We start from the raw sequence: 21,860 nt of genomic DNA, 5'->3' as shown, positions 1-21,860 counted from the left end.
CAAAAGCTTAGTTACTCCAGTCATCTCAACCATATTTGAGAAGGCTGAAGGAACCAACACATTTTAATAACTACCTATTTAGAATCCATAAAGAGAATCTCAAGTTTTCCTAAAATTTATTACAATCCCAAAAAAAGGGCTATAAAGATTCCAAGAGTTTAGCTTATGAATGAGATACGCAGTTTTCAATAAAATTATGCAATAAAAACTTCAATGAATAGCAAATATCAACCTCTACTCAGTTGTTCAAATTATCATCAACTTCTGAGAATTCTACGTCCATTCTTACTACCTTACTTCAGGTCACTATCAGCTCTTGCCTGAATTACTGCAGCAGTCCCTTAATCCACATTTACATGCCTATCCATTCTCCACACAATAGCTAATGAAAACCATCTAACTACAAAAGGAAAGTTCAAACTTTCAGGGCTTTATGATCTGACCTCATCATGTTTTCCTGGCTTCATCCTTTACCACCAATATATGTACACTCACTCAAAATATAAACACCAAGAAAGTGTGTTCTCCCACATACACGGACTAGATCTCAGCCATACTCAACTTGCTCTGGGAGTATGCAGGTCCTCCAAAGCAACAGCTGCCCATAAAGCTTCTGCATATGCTGCTTCCACTGACTAGATTGTTCTCCCCACTCTCACTTCCTTTTCACTCTCACTCACCCTGAAGTCTCAATTTAAATATCGAGTTCTCTTTGATACCTTCTTTGTTCAATTCCTTCTCTCCAAACCTCATCTGATGAGCCATAACACCTCTTATTTAGCCTTCACCTAGCAATTCTCACTCTGAATCATAATTGTCTATTTATCCAACTTTCTGCCATAATATAATGTAAGCTTTCCAAGGGTAGGGGATGATGTCTTATTCACTACTGTGTTTTTAGCATCTAACTCAATGCCTGATCCACAACAGAAACTGAACAAACTTGCTTAATGAATACTGTGAAAGGTACTTTATTCAGAGAGGACATACAGCAGTTTTGAAAATCTTTATTAAAGAAATAACATACTTGTCTTTCCAACTCTTGTCCTGTTATGCCAGCCTCTACATGAGCTGTCAGATTGTTCTCATCAACCCAGAGGATGCGATTCTGTTGCAAAAGAAGAAAGAAGTCTCATTTCCATGAACAAACACTTTCTCAGGAAATATAACTTTCTACTCAAAGCAGCAAGTGACAGGATAGAAATTAAACAAGTAGGGTTACCCACAGCTCCACTTATCCTTGACTACTCAACATGACAGACACAGTAACATAGGCAGTGTATTATACAGGAGTTGGCTGAAAACAGACATTCAAAAAGGGAGGAAGAAGGTTTCAGATAAAATGAGACAAAGAAACCACCAAAAGCGACTGTGGCCTTCTCTGAATCCCCAAACAAATGAACTATAAAATAAAGACAATTTTGAGACAGCTGGAAAATGAATGTCGACTGGATATTAAATAATATAAGGAATTACTTTTAATTTTTCCAGAAGTGATAATATGGTGAGAAAGTGTCCTTTTTAAAATAAATACACAAGAAATATTTGGGTGTAAAGTAGCATACTATCAGAATTTGCTTTAAAAATATTAGAGAAGAAAAGATAAAGCCAATAAGACAAAATGTTAATAATTATTTACTCCAGAGAATAAGAATAATATTCTCTCTATTTTAATGCTTGAAAACATTTTAAATTAATAAAATAAATAAATTAAAAAATTTTTATTATAATAAAGGAATATGTAACCGGGAATATTGTTGAGTATACAAAGATTAAGTTCATATCCAAATTAAAATTTTAACATGGCACAAAGGCAAACTTTTGGACCACAGTGAGTCAAAAGTTTAAAAAATAATCCTAGAATTTGTTAGTCCATTATTAACTTTAAGTTAATACTAAAATTAATTAGCTTCTCCATTCTTCCAAAAGCAAAAATGCAACAGTATTAGTAAAAATTTGGGGAAAAAGTAAGTCCTAGTGATTCAAATTAACATTAACTAATATTATTTGCTTTTTAACAATACAAATCAGGTCAACTATTGTATCAATATTCCAATCCATCCTTCTCAAATTGCCAATTTCACATGTCAATTTGATAGAATCCATCAAGATATATAACAGAGTAAGAGTGAACTTAGCTTTTGAAGATCTGAAGACAAAGGTAAAATGCTATGATGAAAAAAATTTAAAACAAAATGGACAATATACCTTTTTAAAAATAACTAAGACTGAGCCATAAAGACAATTTTTAAAACCAAATGTTATCTTCAAATACATTTTCAATTATTATATACCATTTGTGAAGTGTCCAAAGAAATAATTGTTCTTGTCTCATCTGCAGGACACATCAGGCCACATGAAACATTTGTTCCTCCTGCCAAAAGAGGAAACAATAACTATGCTTAAATATCTTATTTTTAGCTACATTTCTAGGGTAAATCCCTAATACAAAATATACAGATAGGCCCGCTAGGAAATATTACCTATTTCTACTTTGCAAAATGTAATTTGCAAATACTAACATACTAAAAGCAAACTTACCTTTATTTTATGGTGCATGCCAAAATGAAGAAATATTATGGAGCTGAAAGCAATGGGATATGGCTCCATCCCCTGGGCACACGCAAGTGAAGCCCCTAGCAATTTGTGGAACTCCAAAAACATGATTAGAAAAGTTCTAATCTAATGATTACTGTTGACAGATAGCTCAAAAGAAAAAATACTCATCCTATACAACTAGAGATACCATTACCTCCTTATTTATGAGGTTCATTGGTCATTTAAAATATTATATACTTATACAAATAGGCTTTAATAAATTAGAATATAAACAAGTTAAAACTGCCCAGATTACATAATATTCAAAAACAAATTTATATGTTCTTTGCTGAAAAGTGACTTTAATATAGAATAAGTAATACATAGAAGAATTTAAACAATGTATCACTGTTTTCCTTTAACATTTATTGTCAAAGGAAAAATGGTTTTTTGATACCAAAACAGAACAATACAGTGTTCTCAGGTCTTAACTAGATCTGTATCATCATACAGCAGAATAAACTTTTAACTGGCACTTCCATATATTTTTGGATAGAACACATGTGGCAGTCACCTTGAAAACAAGGTAAGAATTTATAGAGGGTGCTGATCTAAAAGGTTCCACTTAATTTTACAAGGTAAGACAATGTTAAGAACATGCCTGTGATTAGTAACCACTATATGCTTGTTAAAGTCATTTGAAATAAAAAAAAATATTTCATTAAAAGTGGCATTGTAATGCATTTTTTGTACAAATTCAACAAAGTATCAGCTGAAGACAGTATCTGGAACTTCTAATTTGCAGGGGTCCCATTTCCAGTCCATCAATGCCAATTCAGTCAGTGAAGGCAATTTTCTTTGGCTTGTGTAAGTTGTTCAAACAATGTGGTTGATGAATGATCAAGAGGGATTAAATTTGTCTTATAATGTAAAATAATTTTAGTTTTCAGTAATGAAAGATATTATTGATTTGGTCATCACTGTCCTGGTTGATCTTTTATGCTGAATAGCACTCCTTCTCAAAGGTTTATGTTGGTTATAGTTAGCCTTTGAAAAATAATATTCTCTCTATTAAGATAAAGGTTAAAAAGTAATTACTAAAGGAGGAACATTTTCTTATTTAGGCATTAAGTCATAGCTTCAAATTAGGATCCATATGGAAAAGAAGCCATGGACCAAGGGTAAATCTTGTCTCAAGCAGCTTAGGTAGATCTATTCAGAACAGAAATGAGCAGCCTAAAACAATTTTTCAAAATTACCATATCATAATTATAAGAATGTTTGTTTTCAGTGGGATAGCACAAATGTTTAAAATACAAATATTTTAAATAAATCAAATTTACATCATATTAAAGTTTAAAAGGCACAATACCTACCACCAATTGGTATGATACAAAGGTTATATTTGCACGCTAGATTCACAATCTTAACTACATCATCATGACATGCTGTTGAAAAAAGGGAAAATAAATTAATCACAGGGTCATGAATAAAATCTGAGTAACCCTGCAATTCAAGAATCTACAAAGTTCTTTAGTGTCTAAACTTTTCCTTCATTTATTCACTTATTAACACATTAAGTAGCTATATTAAAGCAGTTTATTATCTTTTTAACTTTTCATTTTAAATAATTTCATACTTTAAAAAAGTTGCAAAAATGGTACAGAGACTTTCCTTCACTCAGTAACTGCAAATATTAATATCTTATGTAACTACAAAGATCAAAACCAAGCAATTGACACTGATACAATACTACTGATTAATCAACAGACTATATTAAAATTTGCCAATTGTTCCACTAATGTCCTCTTTTGTGGGCCAGGATCTTACACTGCATTTTAGTTGTCATGTCTCCTTAGCCTCCTTTAATCTGAAATAGCTCCTTAGTCTATCTTCTGACTTTAACACTTCTGAAGAGCACTGGTCAGTTATTTCATAGAATGTCCCTCAATTTGGGTTTGCTTGTTTCCTTATGATTAAATTCAGGTTATACATTTCAGCAGGAATTCCACAGAAGTAAAGTGCCTTTATCAGCACATTATATCTGGAAGGCACATGATGGAGACAAGTCTCATTTCTGGTAATATTAACTTCCATCATTTAGTTATACAGTACAGTCATCTCTCACTATCCACAGGGAATTGGTTCTAGTATCCCCACAGATACCAAATTCTGGGAATCTCAGGTCCCTTAAGGAAAATGGAATAGTATTTGCATATAACCTATGTGCATCCTTCTGTATACTTTAAATCGTCTCTAGATCACTTATAATATCTGATACAATATAAATGCTATGTCAATAGTTGTAAATACAATGTAAATGCTATGTAAGCAGTTGCTGGCATGTGGCCTTTCTGGATTTTTTTTTCCCAAATACTTCTGAACAGTATTGGTTGAATCTACAGATACAGAACTCTCGGATATGAAGGGCCAACTGTCAGGTTTCTCCATACAGGAACATAATAATTAACGAGAATCTTATGGGGAGATACTTAGACTACATAAATAAGACGTTTCTCATACTTTCACCCACTAATTTTCACATCCACTGATGATTATTGTTTTTTAAACAAAATTTTAATTATATGTAATACACTACATATGAGTTTCTTTCTACTGTACACAATTGAAGGGTATTCTTCAGCGTAAAAGTTACGTAAATAATAAAAACCTGACTGCAGAAGACTTAAATACCAAGCAAGAGGTGCTAAGACTCAATTTGACTAGCAATAGGGAATTAAGGAGCAGAACAATGTGGCAAATAGAGTGTTTTAGAAAGATCAATCTCCTGACAGATTACTAAATAGCACAGAGAAAAAAGATATGAAGCAAAGAAACCATGCAAAAATCAAATATTACTTGCTTAGGATGAGAAATAAGGATACAAAGGAAAATATACAAATATACTCATTTATGAAAGTAAACTACTGTTCTATTAAAGTTGTAATTATCATTTCTCAAGTTTTCTTAAAGCTAGGAATATGTCATTTACATCATTCCAAATTTAATAAAAATCCATTTTCAAACTTTCAGATTAAGCTTATAAAAGCTTACTGTTTGTGGTAAAAATTTTTAATAAATGGAATACTAGATCATTAATAATTAATAAAATACCCAAAGATGTCTGTTAAAAACCTTTAACAAAGTAAAGCTATTTCTAGGCGTATCACCTAATCAGAAGCTTTCTGACCATGTTATCTGACACAACAGCACTCCCTCATCCCACCGCCCACACTATTTGTGCTCCATCTTTTTACTGTGTCTTATTTTTCTTTATATCATTTATCACCATTCAACACATTAAATATTTATTTACTGTTCTGTCTCCCTGCATCAATTTAATTATATAGCACCTGAGAATAGGGATTTTTGTTTTGTTCACTGCCTATCTTCAATACCTCAGAACAGTACCTAGCATGTATTTTCACAGGACTAAAGTTTCAGTATTTAAACTGCTGAAAATAATGCATAAATACCAAATTAAATAATTGAAGTATTGCTAAAGGAGACTTTAGTTTTATAAATATACTTATCACAGACAACATATAATGTACAAGTAACTACTTGTCCAAATTAAAGGTAGAAATAGCCACACTGTGTAAAGGTCACAATGGTGGCAAATCCTGGTTTAAGGATGACTCTAAATCAGGAAAGTTACATATATTATAAGTTCTTACTCTTAGACAAGCCCTCGGCATTCTATTAAAGCAACATGTAGAATTCAGATTCAGATCACAGACAGACTTAAAGACATCCACAATGATAGATTTCCTAGGTATGTATGTATCTACCTGGTGTATAATATTCAGACTGCAAGATGAGAAAGCCACCCCTACTCTATGGAATACCACATTGTCTCAAATTGCCATATTCTCTCAAAACTTGCCCTCATGAAAGAAAAACTTGAACTTTATTACCAATAGGAAGTTTACATTAAAGTTAATCAGAGGCCTCAGTGAATTGACAGCCTGCTGGAAAACAAACTATTTATCCAAGAAGTCTTTATACTAGAAGATTCAACAGATTAAAATTACAAACTTGATTCAGGCACCAATGCACTACTCATATAAATTCCTGAAGTATGGAACAAGATGGCAAAGAGAATACTTTAGAAAAATTCACCTGTCAACAGTTTATGGGAGACTCGGAGGGCAAAAAACTCGAGGTATATGAACTGTTAGAGCTATTGAAAAAATCCAGATATGCACTGATAAGGGCCTGAATTGGAAATTGGGATGGGGAAAAAAAAAAAAAGGAAGGCCAAGATTGTGAGAGAACTCACCAAATGGGAAGAATCTGACAGAGCAAAGAAACTTCTGTGTAGCAACTAACATTATATGTTTCCTAAATCTGGGCTTTTAAAAATATTTGGATTTCTTTAAGACATATATTTCCATTATGGTAATCACTAGTATTTTAATATTCAGACACATAACGAAAATATCTGGAAAGCATTCTTGAAAGTTCTACTCAAGATATATAAAAGGATAGTCTATTAGGTTTCTTATGGGAAATGAAAATTGAGAAATTTCCTTTCATTTTTTTCTAGTAAAAAATGGAATGAATCTTCCTCAAATTTTGGTAAAGAAGTAGCCTAAAGCTACTAAAAACCAGGCAGGCAAAACAAAAGTATTTCTCCTGTAGAGAATATCTTTCTTTTTGGGGGGAATGGCTAAATTTCTATACTAAATGAACATAGAAAAAAAAGACCTATTTCATAACTATTCCAAATACACAGAACAATATACATCACAAATACCAGGAAAGTAATTTCATCCTAACTACAAATGCTCCTGCATTTTCTTCCTATGTATGTCACCGTCCCTCCTATCCCTAAATTAAAGTAGGATTTTTCCCTGAGATACTCCTTGCAAAGGAAAAGGATCATATCTAAGAATTGAGAGTCCATGAATGAAGCCATTTTTTGAAAAATAAAATACCCCATATACTACTTTTATGAAATCTGTAAAGGAAAAAGAGTCAGAAGATCAATAGAATTTTTTAAAAAGGTAATTATGGACAGTAAGTAACAATATAACTATTCCGTTTTAAATTTCTGCTAAAAGATGCTTATAAAAAAACCATATATATAATATAGGGCCTAGTCATCAGCAAGAGCAAAATAACAACAGAAACCTTATCAACCCTATAGCTCAAGCCAAATTCCTAAATGAAATTAATTTCTCAAAGTTTAATTATTTATATCAAAGACAATATGTGTATTAAAAAACCTGTTTCCCCATTTGAACACCATATATTTTAGCCCACAATTTGATAACAAATTACTATTATTAATTTTCAGTAATCAGTTATGTTAATTAAGTTTCTATACATCTGAATATATCATTGATTGATAATAATTTCATTAAATTTTCATATTAACCAAAAATATATTTTTCTACTGACCTCCCAAAATGTTTACATTTTAAATGAAGACTTAATCATTAAAAACAAAATCAATCATTAAAGTCAACCATTAAGGGTGATCAGACCAAGAAAGAATTATATGACCTTTATTAAACTCTAAAAAAATATTTTTTATATTTTTAAACATATTTTAAAATATTTTCTCCATGTTTTACACAGTATACAGTTAAAAAGCACATATTTCCAGAACTAAATTTACTTAAGATTTAACAATACTAAATTAATGATACAAAGAAAAAAAAAAGAACTTACTTGGCCATAAAACTATATCAGGAATTCGCTGAAACATTCCTTCCCTGAGCAAAAATATCTCATGAAGACAATGACCTGTTTTGTCATTAAAAAAGAAAATGTAAAAACATCATAAGTTATAGGACATTTGAAAATTAAAAATAAATAGCACTTATATAAAGTTGCTTACCATGAGCTCTAAATACTCGATCATCTGCTTCTTGTGAATATGAAATATTAGTTTCTTTAAGGTCATGAAGAAAATCTTCACTTACAATAGAAGGAGGTGTATCACTAGGATTTAAGGATGCCTAGAAAATAAAAGTGGTTTCTTTGACTTATTTCTAGAAAATAAATTTTGAATACCTATGCTAGGGAGAATGACTATAAAATGTAAATTTTTTTTACATCCAAACTAACACAGAAGCATAGGAAAATTACAAATATTACATATGCGCATCAACCTTGTGACAATAACAAAGTACAAATGGTCTGGTTAACCACATTCTGTAACATAAGTCATAAAAGCCTTATGTTTTCTCTTTTGCCTCTATGTCCCAGCTTTTCATTATTTCTAAAGATTACAATCAGGAACAAGGAGAATAGCCAATTCTCAAAAATCTTCAACTTTAGACTAGGGACACTGGGGGAAAGATACTTAACTTTTGCATTATCTACATTTTTACCTGTAGATAAAATGTATCATTTCCTTTTATCATTTTTAAATGATCAGCCAAAAGCCTCACAATAAGTAATGAACCCATTTTTACAGGATTGCTTTAAAACTCACAACATAATTACAAACTTGATACTTAATTTCAGCTAACAGGTAACTTGAAAAGTAAATCTTCCAACTTTTTAAAGATAAGTCACCCAACTTCTGTGAGCCTTGGCTTCTTCATCTGTTAAATGAGATTATCACCATCAAATTTATACTACCATAAGGAAGGAGTGTTAAATGTGCTAATTTTTGTGAAAAGCTCCTATTATCAAGCCTAACAAATAGGAAGAGTTCTATAAATGACTAACCAAATCAAATCTGCTATGAAAAGAAAAGCTGTAATATAGTATTTGGAAAAAAGAAAATGTAAGAATGTGTAAATATATGATATTTACATAGTCTTTCAGTATCTTATTAATGTTCTATACTTAATATTCATTATATAATAAATATTGCTTGAGTGTGTGCTATAGGACCCTGGTGATACAGCAGTGAGTTAAACAGCAAAAAAAAATCTTGACCTCATAGAATTAACCCTCTAGTAGAAGGAAATGACTAAAAGAACCTCAACAAAACATACAGATTAGTATTTTGTTACATTATTGAAAATTGAAGGGGCTCAAAAACAGAAAAACAAAAGGTGCTTGTAAAACTGGTGAAATTTCTGAATATGGTATGTAGACTGCATCAGTGCCAAAAAAGGTAATCACAAACAGTCAAAACAGAAAAAGAATTAGGAAACAGAAAAGATCTTTAAAGAAAAGAGTTAAAAGAATTTGGTTTGGGAGGGGTAGGAATTAGTTGTGCAGCCTAATTAATACTAGAATAAAACGTATCCTGTGGATTTATAAATAAACCAAACAAGCACTCACTGAATACCTACATCCTTAATAATATGTTGGATATAGTGGAGAATATAGTATAAGCCATAGTCCCTGCACTTACAGAAGTTATACTCAGCTAGAGGGATATGCAGAATACCATGCCATAGTAAGTAATAAGAATGAATAATAAAAATCATAATTATATAAAGAAATGCTAACTATTTCATTAGTTTAATATATATACAATTTAAAGTTTTCTAATCCCCCTTTCAGAATAGTGATACTACATGAGAAAACTAAAATTCTGTATCAGTCATGTCTTCATCAAATTTTTATTTTCAATCTTCAAATATTCTAAATATTTTGATATTAGATGTAACATTACATTTTTATTTTAAATTATTCTATACTAATGTTAGGTTATTGTCAGTCCATTACATAACCTAAAAATAGCAGCAACTTAGTGTTCTCACAGAATTAATTCATTTGAACTTCACCACTACCTGTGAGACACAGAATAGACAGTTATTATTTTCACTTCTCCAATTAGGATAACTGAGGTTCAAAGAGGATTAAAAATTTGCCTGATAGATCTCAGATAAATTCTGAGATTAGGTCTAGATCTGGGATGCTAAAAAAAAAAAGAAAAAAAATCACCCCTAGAAAGCCTACAAGGTCAGTACAACTAGTAAACTTCTTAACTTCTTATTTGCTTACTTTAGAGGTAGTTTTATGCTCCAGACTTGCTCCAAGGGTATTTTGGATCCACTCTTTAAAAGTTGGCAAAATCATGCCACTAAGAGGGTACCTAAGGTAAAAAGAAGGTAAAATATTAAAGTATCTTCATTTAAATTCAAATCTTGGGTTCTGCTTCTAGTAATGGTCAAGCAGTTCCTATCAAACCAACTCTCCCACACATAACTATAAGCTCTGGAAAAAAACAAAACAAAGAAAACCCAACTATTTGAGGGCAGTATAGATAGCCAAAAAGCAGGCAAAAATTAGGGGTAAGGGAGTATGATAGACTTGGAAGAAAGAAACTGCACTACATGAGTTTCCAGTTTTGTTTTATTTTTTTAAACAGGTTTTAGCCTGAGGGAAAGCCCCAGCTAGTACCACAAAAGAAAAGAAGAATGCAGAAAACCTACAATCTTCCTGGCTTGAAAAAGCACTGAACACAGCATCTGGAAAGAGTACAGTAAAATCACACAAAAGATGTCAGTCAGAGAGGGACCTATATATAAACACTGTCCAAATCTCTGGCTGACTCTGAATTACACATGCATGGAGCAGACTCTAAGCAGCATAGCTAAGCTTAAAAGAACTGAACAGACAATTTAGCTGCGCACCACCACAGAAGGAAACTTGAGATCAGTCAAGTTAATTGTTCGATTAAAAAAAAAAAAAAAGCTGCTTCAGAAGAATATAACAGAATCCAGTTTCTACCATACCCAGTTTCTACAACATATCATTAACAATGTCCAAGACACACTTCAAAATTACTAGGATGAACAAATAAGAAAGCATGTACTAAGTAAGCATTGTAGGACACATAGAATTGGTATTATAATATGATTTCTGTTATTAAGAAACTTACAGCCTGGTTTGGTCAAAGCTACAAACTCATTTAATTTGTAGAGTAAACATATGGGCAGGAAACATGTAACTTTTACCAGAAAGCTAAATGCCCATACCAATTGCTGAAACAGGACAACTACTGAATAGATCTCTACCATGACTGAAAATTGGTTTGAGAACTTTAAGAATTATTTTTGTTGTAAAATATAAGGTGAAATCAATTTACCACCTTTCCTTAAGACTGAAGTATACTATATTACAGAAGATACAAAACCAGAGCAAAGTTTCAAGACCAATGAAACCACTCTAATGGAAAGAAAATTCTGTGAACATAAATATCCAAGAAGGCAGTGCACATCAGAATTTAAGGTGACGAAAGACAACCTCTCCATATACAAGTTTCTAGTATATGAGATATTGTTCTGTTTAAAACATAAAACACTCAACATTTAGAACACTGGCAAATTTAATTTCAACTAGAAATTCCTTCTACACGAATTAATTTCTCAACTAAGCTTCCATCAACATGCTGCCCAGCCACACTAAAGGATGGGAATGAGAAAGCAGAGAATATTTTTCCAATAAAAAAGCAAATGTGAAATATATATCTTCATACCTTTATTTAAATTAGTTACTAATTACTATTCTTGAGGTTTTATCTCAGGTACAAAGTACATTTAAGTAAAAAAAAAAAATATATATATATATATATATGGCAAAGAAATAGAATTTCTCCAAAGAAATAAAACTTTCCTTGTTGATATTTCAATATATTAACATACCATGTAAGTTAAAAAAATATAGTAATGCCTAATACATAAGTCAAAGTGCAATACTGGAACAGATTCATGATATAGCTAATCCAAATTTTTACCTAGTCTCACTTTTTATATTTATTTTTAGAGCTAGCATTCAAGTATTATACATTTGTACTCAACGCCCTCTCAAGTTATATCAAAATTCAATAGACAAACCCAAAATACCAGTTCTGGCTGGGTCAGTGTTGCTAAAAATCTACTAAGAACTGGTTTTACAATTCCACCTGCATTTGGAACAGTAACAATACACATATTCTTTAGAATTCTTATCAACACATTACCAAAAATATCTTAGAAAGTGAGTTATCACACAATGATTGATCTTTCTTATCACTTCTGCCCTACTAGAGCTCAGAAAACTAATTTTAAAAATACTGTTTATATTCACACAGACCTTCCATAATAACCCAACCCAAATTAAATTCCCAGTCTTAAACATGGAGTTACTTTGAACAAGCCAATGTTGTGGGGATTGGGTGGTGGGCTAACTATAGGCATTTTGGATCCTGATTCAAACAAACTACCTATAAAATGACATTTTTTTCAGACAATTAGAGAAATGTGAATGTGAACTGGATAATCAGATACTATAAAATTTCTGTTATTTGGGGGAGTATGATAATGGTATTATATAAATGGTTAGGTCCTTATTTTTTAAGGGATACATATGTAATTATTTAGAAGTAACATGACAATGTCAGAATTTGATATCCAACAGAAAAAGAAAAGCAATTATGGAAAAATGTTAACTTTTCAATCAAGGGAGGAGTCATTATATTATCCTATTTTTATGTATGTCTACTATTTACTGTTATATTTATTATTTATGTTTAAAATTTTGCATAGAAAGAGAAAAAAAGGAATAAAACAAAGAATAAACTAGTTACCTTTTCCCAGTCAACTCAACTTGTCCTTTCTTATTGAAGAAAAACTTGGAATCATTATATCCCCATCCATTCCATTTCATAACTTCTTGCCTAGTAACAGAAAAAAATATATAAATGAGATCTATGGTAGGCATCTCAAAACTGAATAGTGTATATTTGACTATTAACTTTCACAATCATTTAAAAGACCTTAGCCCACTAATATGTTGTTTTAAATAAAATTAATACATATCAAGATGTCTATATATCAATATTTCTAAATATAGAATCACTCTGATAAGCAGCATCTGCTTCATAAAGGGCTACGATCACTAAATTTAATGCATTCAAAGGAAAAAGACAGAAAGAAGAACAAAGGAGAAAAATATTCTTAGAGTATAAGTATGCTTCATTTTGTACCTGGTGCAAGTCTACATTACAGGATGGCCTAAAAATTTTGCAATCAAAATTCACTTGAACAGAAACCAAATGTTTGCATATATTAGAAAAACCACAACTATTAATCTTCTGCTATGATGAAAAAGACCAATTTACAAAGTAGGTTCACTAGCAATGACACTACTAGTAGTAGGCACTTTTAATAAAGTAGATTAAAAATCTGAGTGCTGGATTTACATTCTAAATCTTTCAATTTCCATGTAAATACCAACAACTACCTTGACCTACATACTAACATTAATATTAAGTTAATGACCATACCAGTTTTCAGTGTTCAAAAATAACGTTACTTTTAATTTCCAAAATGCCAGTATTTCACAGTCTTAAACATCATTTTCATCAAAATCAATGACTCACTCATTCAATTTTACACATTACAGAAGAATTAGGTCCATGCAGAACACAATTAGCGACCACATTAAAGTACCGTTTCAGCATTTATTACATATATTAGCATGATGTCCTAGTATATTTGGGCTACTGAAGTAAACTGATGGTGAATATTCTTATTGCAAATTCAATGATGTAGTTTATGATGAAAATACCTGCAGAAAACTCTTCTCTATGCATAAAGTTATTTGCTGCATTAAAATTTCAAAATTCATCACAAGAAAAAAAACCTATAACTGTGTGGTAATGAATGTTAACTAGACTTACAGCAATCAATTCACAATATATACAAATATTGAATCATTATGTTGTACACCTGAAACTAATACAACGTTACACGTCAATTTTACCTCAATTTTTTAAAAAAATTCAAAATAAACAAAAAAAACAAAAATATGCTCATTAGAAAGTTTTAATTCTCCTTAATTCTCAAGGAAGAAAATGACAACTGAAAACAAATTTTTTATTACAATCATTAATTCTTCTTCCAGTTCAAAGGCTTTTCAAACAAGTGGAACACTAACATGATAACAACTGAACCAAATACAGGTCATTAATTGTGCACTGAAATCCCTGTCAATGCATAAAATTATGAAAAAAGAAAGTAGGAATGAGCTCTTTTAAATTACAGTTTGCTATCAATAAAAATTATAGTCTCTATACAAAAACAAATTGTTCAAAAACATCTTAAACAGTATCAGTCCAGAGACTGGATTTGTAGATGAGCCTGTGATAAACTATCGCTCGGTATTTTCTTCTAATTTCACATTCCTACCTTACAGTGAAGGAAGGTTTTGGAGGGACCTCTTGTAAAAATCTTTACAGAGAAACCTCATGACTAATGTCACCACTAATACACTTGTTTTCTTAAGTTTATACTTTGTAAAAACAGATTAGGTTATCATCCACTCTGCTTTGTTCATGATTGTTTTCTCTTCACTTTTATGAATATAATTTACCTAATATTTTATTTTCATTATATTTCCATAATAATTTACAAGAGTATATGTGCATTTCAATTAACATCTTTACTTAATATTTTATAATATACACATAAGTTTTTGTATGTGAAACGAATTTTATGAATTAGTAAATTTAAATTTTTATCATGAAGTCTGTACCCTATAAAACAGTAGTTTGGTATTACATAAAATAAATGCAAAAATACCAATATAGTCATTTTGCTTTGGTATTACAATCACTAGGCACAGGGAAATTATCTCAGTACAGATGTTGAATTTGGCATGTTTATATAGCTTAACAATGAGAATCATTTTCCTTAAAATTATGCTTAGAATTTTTAAAAATTACTCCCAGATGGCCTCAAAGTGAAAAGCTAAACCTGATTACATGTGTATACTCTTAACACTTTACAAGAAAAATGAATCAAGATAAGCAGGAAATACCTACTGCTGTACACTAAAAACAAAAAAATTTACATACTCAAAACTCTTGAATTTAAATTTTCAGGTGGGTGATATCTTAAAGAACTTCCAAGTTTTCAATTGTAGACTAAGGTAACTTTTTCTCTTTTCATCTCAACTAGAAAATTCTACCTGTGATATGGGCCTTACCATATTTACACCAACTTCTGGAGGCTTTACAGAAGTTGAAATGTAGGCATTTGTAATGCATTTGTGCTTCCAAAAACAGTATTATGTTGCTTAAACAGTATATAATTAAAATCTAGGTTACCCCAAAACCAATCTTCTGATATTTTCAAAGTACCTTATATGTTAAATAAAAAGCAGGCAAGTTTCCCAGGCTTCTGGTTTTAAACTTTATACACAGGTATCCCCTCAAATTACTAATACATTCTATGACACATATTCTGTGGCACTAAACAAAACTGTGTGATTACACTAAACTTTAAAATAACTTCTTATATAGAAGAGTGTAATAAGTACACTGAAGGGCATTATAGCATTAACATTTTAAAAATTAGAGTAAAACTTTACACAGTCATCGAATTCTAAAGCTACAAAGGTCCTTAGAAATCACCCAGTTCAATTGCTCATTTTTCAGATGAAGAAACGTGTATCCAGAGAAGTGCTCATGATTACACAGCTAAGCTAGCTGTGAGCATCAGAATGTGAACTCCCAGTCTGGTGAAGAAGAAGCTCTTTAGAGAGGTAATATTTGAAACCCACTAAGTCATGCTCTCAAGTAACCAAAATGATTTAAAGAAAACTTTTCTTCATCACAGTATTTTTCAAAGCACTATTACATGTTATTATTATAGTCATTATTTTGCACCTGACCTAAAGGGAAACATTTAAAAATCAAGAAATCTGGTTGTGTCAGTAAATCCAATGACTTGTACTTCTTTTATCTATAGGATAATAAATTCTGCCACTCAGAATAATGATCCCAAAGCACTATAAGCACTGAAATGAAGACTGATCAAAGAATCACCAACTTACCATAAGATTCAAATAAAATAATTCAGTTCTCAACTAACCACAGAGATCAACTAATCAGACTGATCTCCCAGACTTTCCAGTTCTTAGAGCTAACAATACCAAATTTAATGTCTTCAAAATACATTCCTCCTCTTGCCAAGAAAAAAGAAAAGCTGTATTGATTTTAGTACACATAAACCAAAAAAAAAAAAAACCCCAGTGTTTACACATTTACAAATCTGAGCACAGTACCAAGTAGTGAAAAAGCACATTGTTTTCGCTGGCATAACAAAAGAAAATGGAGACATAAAATAGCATCACACATACACAAGGTGGCAGTATTCTCCCATGATATGTCTGTTCAATAGTCTGCATTCCCCAGTGCTGCTGTCTGCACAATCTTTAACTGAAATGTTAGATCTAGCATTATTTTTTATGAAAACCATGGTATTCCTTTCTTTATTCTTAAAATGGGAAATTTTCACTTTTAAGTCGCTGTATAAACATAGATTAAGAGTCAGATAACTATTCCTCTAATAGTGATAAATTGCATGCATCTTGATGTAAATGCATAGTTTCTACCATTACTATTTCTAATCATGACATTTTTCATTAGAAAATAAAGAAAAGAAAAATGTGATTTAGGCTACTTTTATTCGGTTTAGCAATAAAAAAATTCAGCTAGCTGATAACTTCTAAAAAATCATTTTTCCAATATAATTCCAATAATCAAAATTCTAATAAAAGATATATCACTACTCAGTTCAGATAAAAACCAAATTTTTATCCATCTTTAGGAAATAGGAATTTTATTTCCTACATAGAAAAACTGAGCAACTGAAATGGCCAAGAAGCTTGACAATTTTATTTTTTCATCATGAATTTAATTAGTCCATGGGCACACTTAACTTTGGTTACTAGTGAGGGTGTTAACATCAGTCAAACTACCTAACTATGATTGATTCTGGAACCCTGATCAAGTTTCTGAACAGGTCAACAAGATAACACCCCCCTGCCCAACAAGATAAGTGTGCTTCTCCTTGCAAAACCTGGACATTATCATGCAACACTTTGAACCTCAACATGAATTTCAATCTTCCCTCAATATCCCCTAAATTAAAACTCTAGTTGCCATAATAAAAACTTGGCCCTTTGGTGTAATAAGCCAATCAGTTTTCTAATTTTATGCAAAGTGACAGTGTAAAGTAGATTAAATGTAAGATTTTAGACACGGAAAATTGTTAGCAAGAACACGGAAAAGAGGAAACAACAAGCATTAACCGGTAAACTGCCCCGCTGAGCAATCATGTGCTGACTCTTCATAGGTAATGCCATTTCTATGACCCAGTTATACAACTCCTAGGTATATATTTGGGAGGAATTCACACTCAGTTCCGTAAGGAAACATGTGTGATATATTCTCTGGAGTATTATTTGTAAGAGTAGCTGGAGGCATCACTAGAGGAATGGATGAATGGTAAGTAAACTCCATGAAATAGTATGCAGCAATCAGAAGAACTGAGATAGACAGATATAAATACAGGAACGTGAAGAAATTTCACGAACAGTGGTGAACACAAAAGGAGAAACAATACAATCTATAGCATAATATAATTTAAGCAAGTTAAAAATACACTAAATAAAACTGCATACTTTATAAAACATATGTATATATATTCAAGAACATTCATGGGTGCCCATGGGAGGGGGCAGATGGGATTAGAAATCAGAGATTGAGGAAATAAAAATAAAGGAGGACCCACATTTGTTCATAGGCAAATGCTATGAACTAAGTCTGATTACCACAACTCTGAACATGAGGCAAACATACTGCTCAGCCCTTGAATTTCAGTCCTATTTCTCCGTGTTCCAAGAGAACAATTCTTTCCTTCACATACATACAGAAATTCTATGATGGTTTGTTATAAAGCCCATTGTTAGGTTTTTTTAGCAATCTCTACAAATTGTTGGGTTTTTTAAATGACAGAATTCTATTATGAATGAGTTAGCTTCAAACATACAGAAAATCAAATACATATTTAACTTCCTATAGTCAATTCTTTATAGTTTACAAGAATCTGGTACTTCAAAGAAACTTTTGAAAATCTGAATTCAAGAGTCAAACACTGTGTCCTCAAAATCCAATTCCTATTATACTCACTATGAATTAATGAATGGAAGAAAAAGGAATATACAGTATAAGCAGAGAAAATCTTACAGACAGGCACAAAAAAGTGGGGAAAGAAGCAAAGACTGGGGTAAACAAAGCAAAGCCAGCCATACCCCTTGGCAGAATAATCTGACACTCCACTCACCACAGGCTCCTCGGGTGCCTTCCCTTGCTCCCAAACTTATCTTACACTCTACCAAATTCTACCAATTGGAAATTCATTGTTTGAATAACCTCTTTGAAAACGGAAATACAGACTACTAGTCACTCATACTTGTAGTTGTATATATTCCAAACATTTTGTGCTAGGGCAGGTGTGTACACACACACACACACACACACACACTCACACAAACTTAGTATCTGCCATTCTGAACGCCTACAAAGTAACAACCATTCTATTGTTCTCCCTCCTGTGTTGGTCTATATAATAAGGAAAACAGCCCAAATGAGTATCAGGGAGTTGTCTTAGCAAAAGACAAAGAACAAGGATGTATACTTCCCTTAACCATGTATGCTCCCTGGACTATACTCACTTTCTCTACAACCAACTGGGAAAATGTCACTTCACTTTCATTGTTCCCTCCTGCTTGCTAGTAACTGGAAGAGGAAGCTGTATCATAAGCTTCCACAGGTCACTTGTAGTACAGCCTTTCATTTTTGCAAAAACTATAAAACTGAACAACAATGAGAATATAAATGTCTCCAAATATCTGTATGCCACAAAAACCAAGCCTCTGAGTTCCCTTTTTAGCTGTCCTGCAGGGGACAACTCAATACCCCTGACAAGACCCTAAAAAGGCCAAGACTGGAGTCTATATTTGCTTGATACACATAGTATTCTTGCAGTAACAAGTGTCTTTTTACTTAAAGTAGTAATAATAAGCAGTGCCTTTTACTTTAAATGACAGGTAGCTGGGATTGTTACCTTTGCTTCTGGCAAACCCACTGAAAAAAATGAACCCCACAAAGTTTGGGGGTAGAGAAAAGGAAATATTAAAATCAGGACCCAATTACAACAGAGGTTCTAAAACTTCTTGGGAGTATAAATATTACCTTGGGTACTCACTTTAAAAGCAGAGTTCTGATGTGGAGAAAAGGGAACCTGCATGCAGTGTTGGTGGGAATATAAACTGGTGCAGCTACTATGGAAAAACAGTGTGGAGGTTCCTCAAAAAATTAAAAAGAGAACTACTATATGATCCAGCAATTCCATTCCTGGGTGTTTATTCAAGGAAAAGGAAAACACTAATTTGAAAAGAGATATGCTCCTCTGTGTTCAATGTATCATTATTTACAATAGCCAAGATATGCAGGCAACCTAAGTGCCCACCCTAAACGAATGGATAAAGATGTGACACACACATGCACGTATGTGCGCACATGTGATGGAATATTACTCAGCCATAAAAAGAATGAGATCTTCCCCTTTACAACAACATGGATAGACTTAGAGGGTATTAAACCAAGTGAAATAGGTCAGAGAAAGACAAATACTTTCACTTATATGTGGAATCTAAAAAACAAAACAAATGAACAAAGTCAAAGATATGGAGTCGAGTCCTAGGTATAGCGAACAAACGGGTGGTTGCCAGTGGAAGGTAAGGTGGGGGTGAGAGAAATAGGTGAGGGAGATTAAAAGGTACAAAATTCCAGTTACAAAATAAATAGTACAGTGTTGGTGATATAGTGGTAAGCATAGCTGCTTTCCAAAATATTTAAATGAGTCACAGGTATGAAACATACAGTGTGGGCAATATAGCCAACAACAATATAAAAGACTTAAAATCAAGTTGCTCTCACCCAAACTCTATGAAAATCAGGAGGGACTGGAATTGAAGAAAAGGGGTGGGGGCATGAAAAACTTTAACCTTACTGTACTTTAGGAGACAATTGGCCCGAGTAGAATTTTCCAACAAAACAGGGCAGCAAGAGGACAAAGTGGGAGCACTCACCATGTAGAAGACAGAGGAAAGGGTAACAGGAAATAGGGATTCGGTTACATGACAGAGGAAGTGCATAGGTCTATACCTAAATTTTACAAAGTATTATCCTGGAAGGGGGAATGAGAGCTACCCAGAGACAATACATACTGATCCAAATTTCAGAAAGTTGATCTGTAAGAAAATTTTCTTAGTTAATACAAGTTAAAAGCGTTCTAAGTATAAAAATTAAGACAATGATTTAGCAACTAACTTATCTTTAGCATAATAATGTTTATTAAAATTCCAGTATGTGTGACCACCAAGGCCACATACCAAGTAAAGGCAGCAGTGGGCCATGACTCCTAAGAGCAACCAAGAAGAGATGCAAATGAGACATAGCACAAGGGTGACAACATGTGCATGATACTGACAAGGAGCCTACCAGGTAGCTCAAGAAATTGCTGATGTTCTTCACTCTCTGGGTTCCTCCTTTCCTCCTTAAAGAATAAGGTGATATTTATTAGAAATCTGTTCTTGCTATTAAAATGTCATGGTTTCCACTGAAGACCACTGTCTTCTTGCTGTGCTTCCACCTTCAGAAACTACCTCAGCACTGGATTTCTATTACTCCTTCCATATAATTTACTGCAATAGAAACAGTATTGCATAATACTGTAAAGCTAAGTGTTTTCCAAACATTAACTCTTTTCCTTCTCACATTAATCCAGTGATATGGGTGTTATTATCCCTTTTTAAATCATGAGAAAACAGGCTTAGAGTCAGTTACTTGTCCAACATGACATAAGCAAGACATGATACACCTAGGATTTAAATCTTGGTTTTGTGGTTCCAATACTCCTTAACTACCAAGCTATTATTTAAATATACTCACTGACTTCTACACAAGGAGATCAAAGTATTACAACATCTCTAGCTCAGAAAAGAAGGCTTCACTGTGATGGCACGTTAACTTCCAAATGCTTTGGAAAATGGCAGAAATTCAACAATCAAGCAGAGGCAGAAAAGCACAGGACTTTTCCATGCTAGTAAGTAGCCCAAACTGGCTGAAGCAGAGAGGATATGCAAGAAAGTCACAGAGAACAACAGAAATCCTTGAGTACCAAATTAAAGGAATTGAGATTTATTATTCAATAATCAATAGGGAGCAATAGGATCAAAACAGTATTTTCCATGTTGCTGCCAAAAGTAAAAATTTAACAATATCTGCTCTAAATTTTTGCTGTTTCCCAATATGGATGAAATACCAACTCTTTAACATAGCATACAATGTCCTTTGCAATCTGGCTCCAAATTATATACTCACCTTCCTCAACAGCTATTCTTCCAGCCACACTAAAAGTTATCATGATTTCTTAAACACATCATGAGCTTTTATGTCTGCCTGTCTTTGTACTTGCTATATATCCGTCGTCTGAAATGCCCTTCTCTCTATAGAGAACTCCTATTTATCCACCAAGAACCAGTTCAGAAGTCACTTTTCCAGTAAAGCC

The 21,860-nt window shown here is 32.4% G+C and overlaps 1 protein-coding gene across 1 annotated transcript in view; it reads right to left on the bottom strand.

Moving 5' to 3' along the window:
* AGPS (alkylglycerone phosphate synthase) overlaps positions 1-21,860 on the bottom strand; it is a 119,864-nt gene that overhangs the window by 79,335 nt on the left and 18,669 nt on the right. Inside the window, exons 2-8 of the mRNA XM_006189172.2 lie at positions 13,025-13,114; positions 10,459-10,549; positions 8,387-8,507; positions 8,218-8,292; positions 3,915-3,986; positions 2,295-2,374; positions 1,028-1,108 (exon numbers count right to left, since the gene is read on the bottom strand). Of these exons, the coding sequence (XP_006189234.2) occupies positions 1,028-1,108; positions 2,295-2,374; positions 3,915-3,986; positions 8,218-8,292; positions 8,387-8,507; positions 10,459-10,549; positions 13,025-13,114 (610 nt within the window). The remainder of the gene's footprint in view (positions 1-1,027; positions 1,109-2,294; positions 2,375-3,914; positions 3,987-8,217; positions 8,293-8,386; positions 8,508-10,458; positions 10,550-13,024; positions 13,115-21,860) is intronic.

This window comes from Camelus ferus, chromosome 5 (genome assembly GCF_009834535.1).
Source record: "Camelus ferus isolate YT-003-E chromosome 5, BCGSAC_Cfer_1.0, whole genome shotgun sequence".
Taxonomy (NCBI): Eukaryota; Metazoa; Chordata; class Mammalia; order Artiodactyla; family Camelidae; genus Camelus; species Camelus ferus.
The sequence above is the reverse complement of the archived record's forward strand: the minus strand, read 5'-3'. Positions and strand labels throughout refer to the sequence as shown.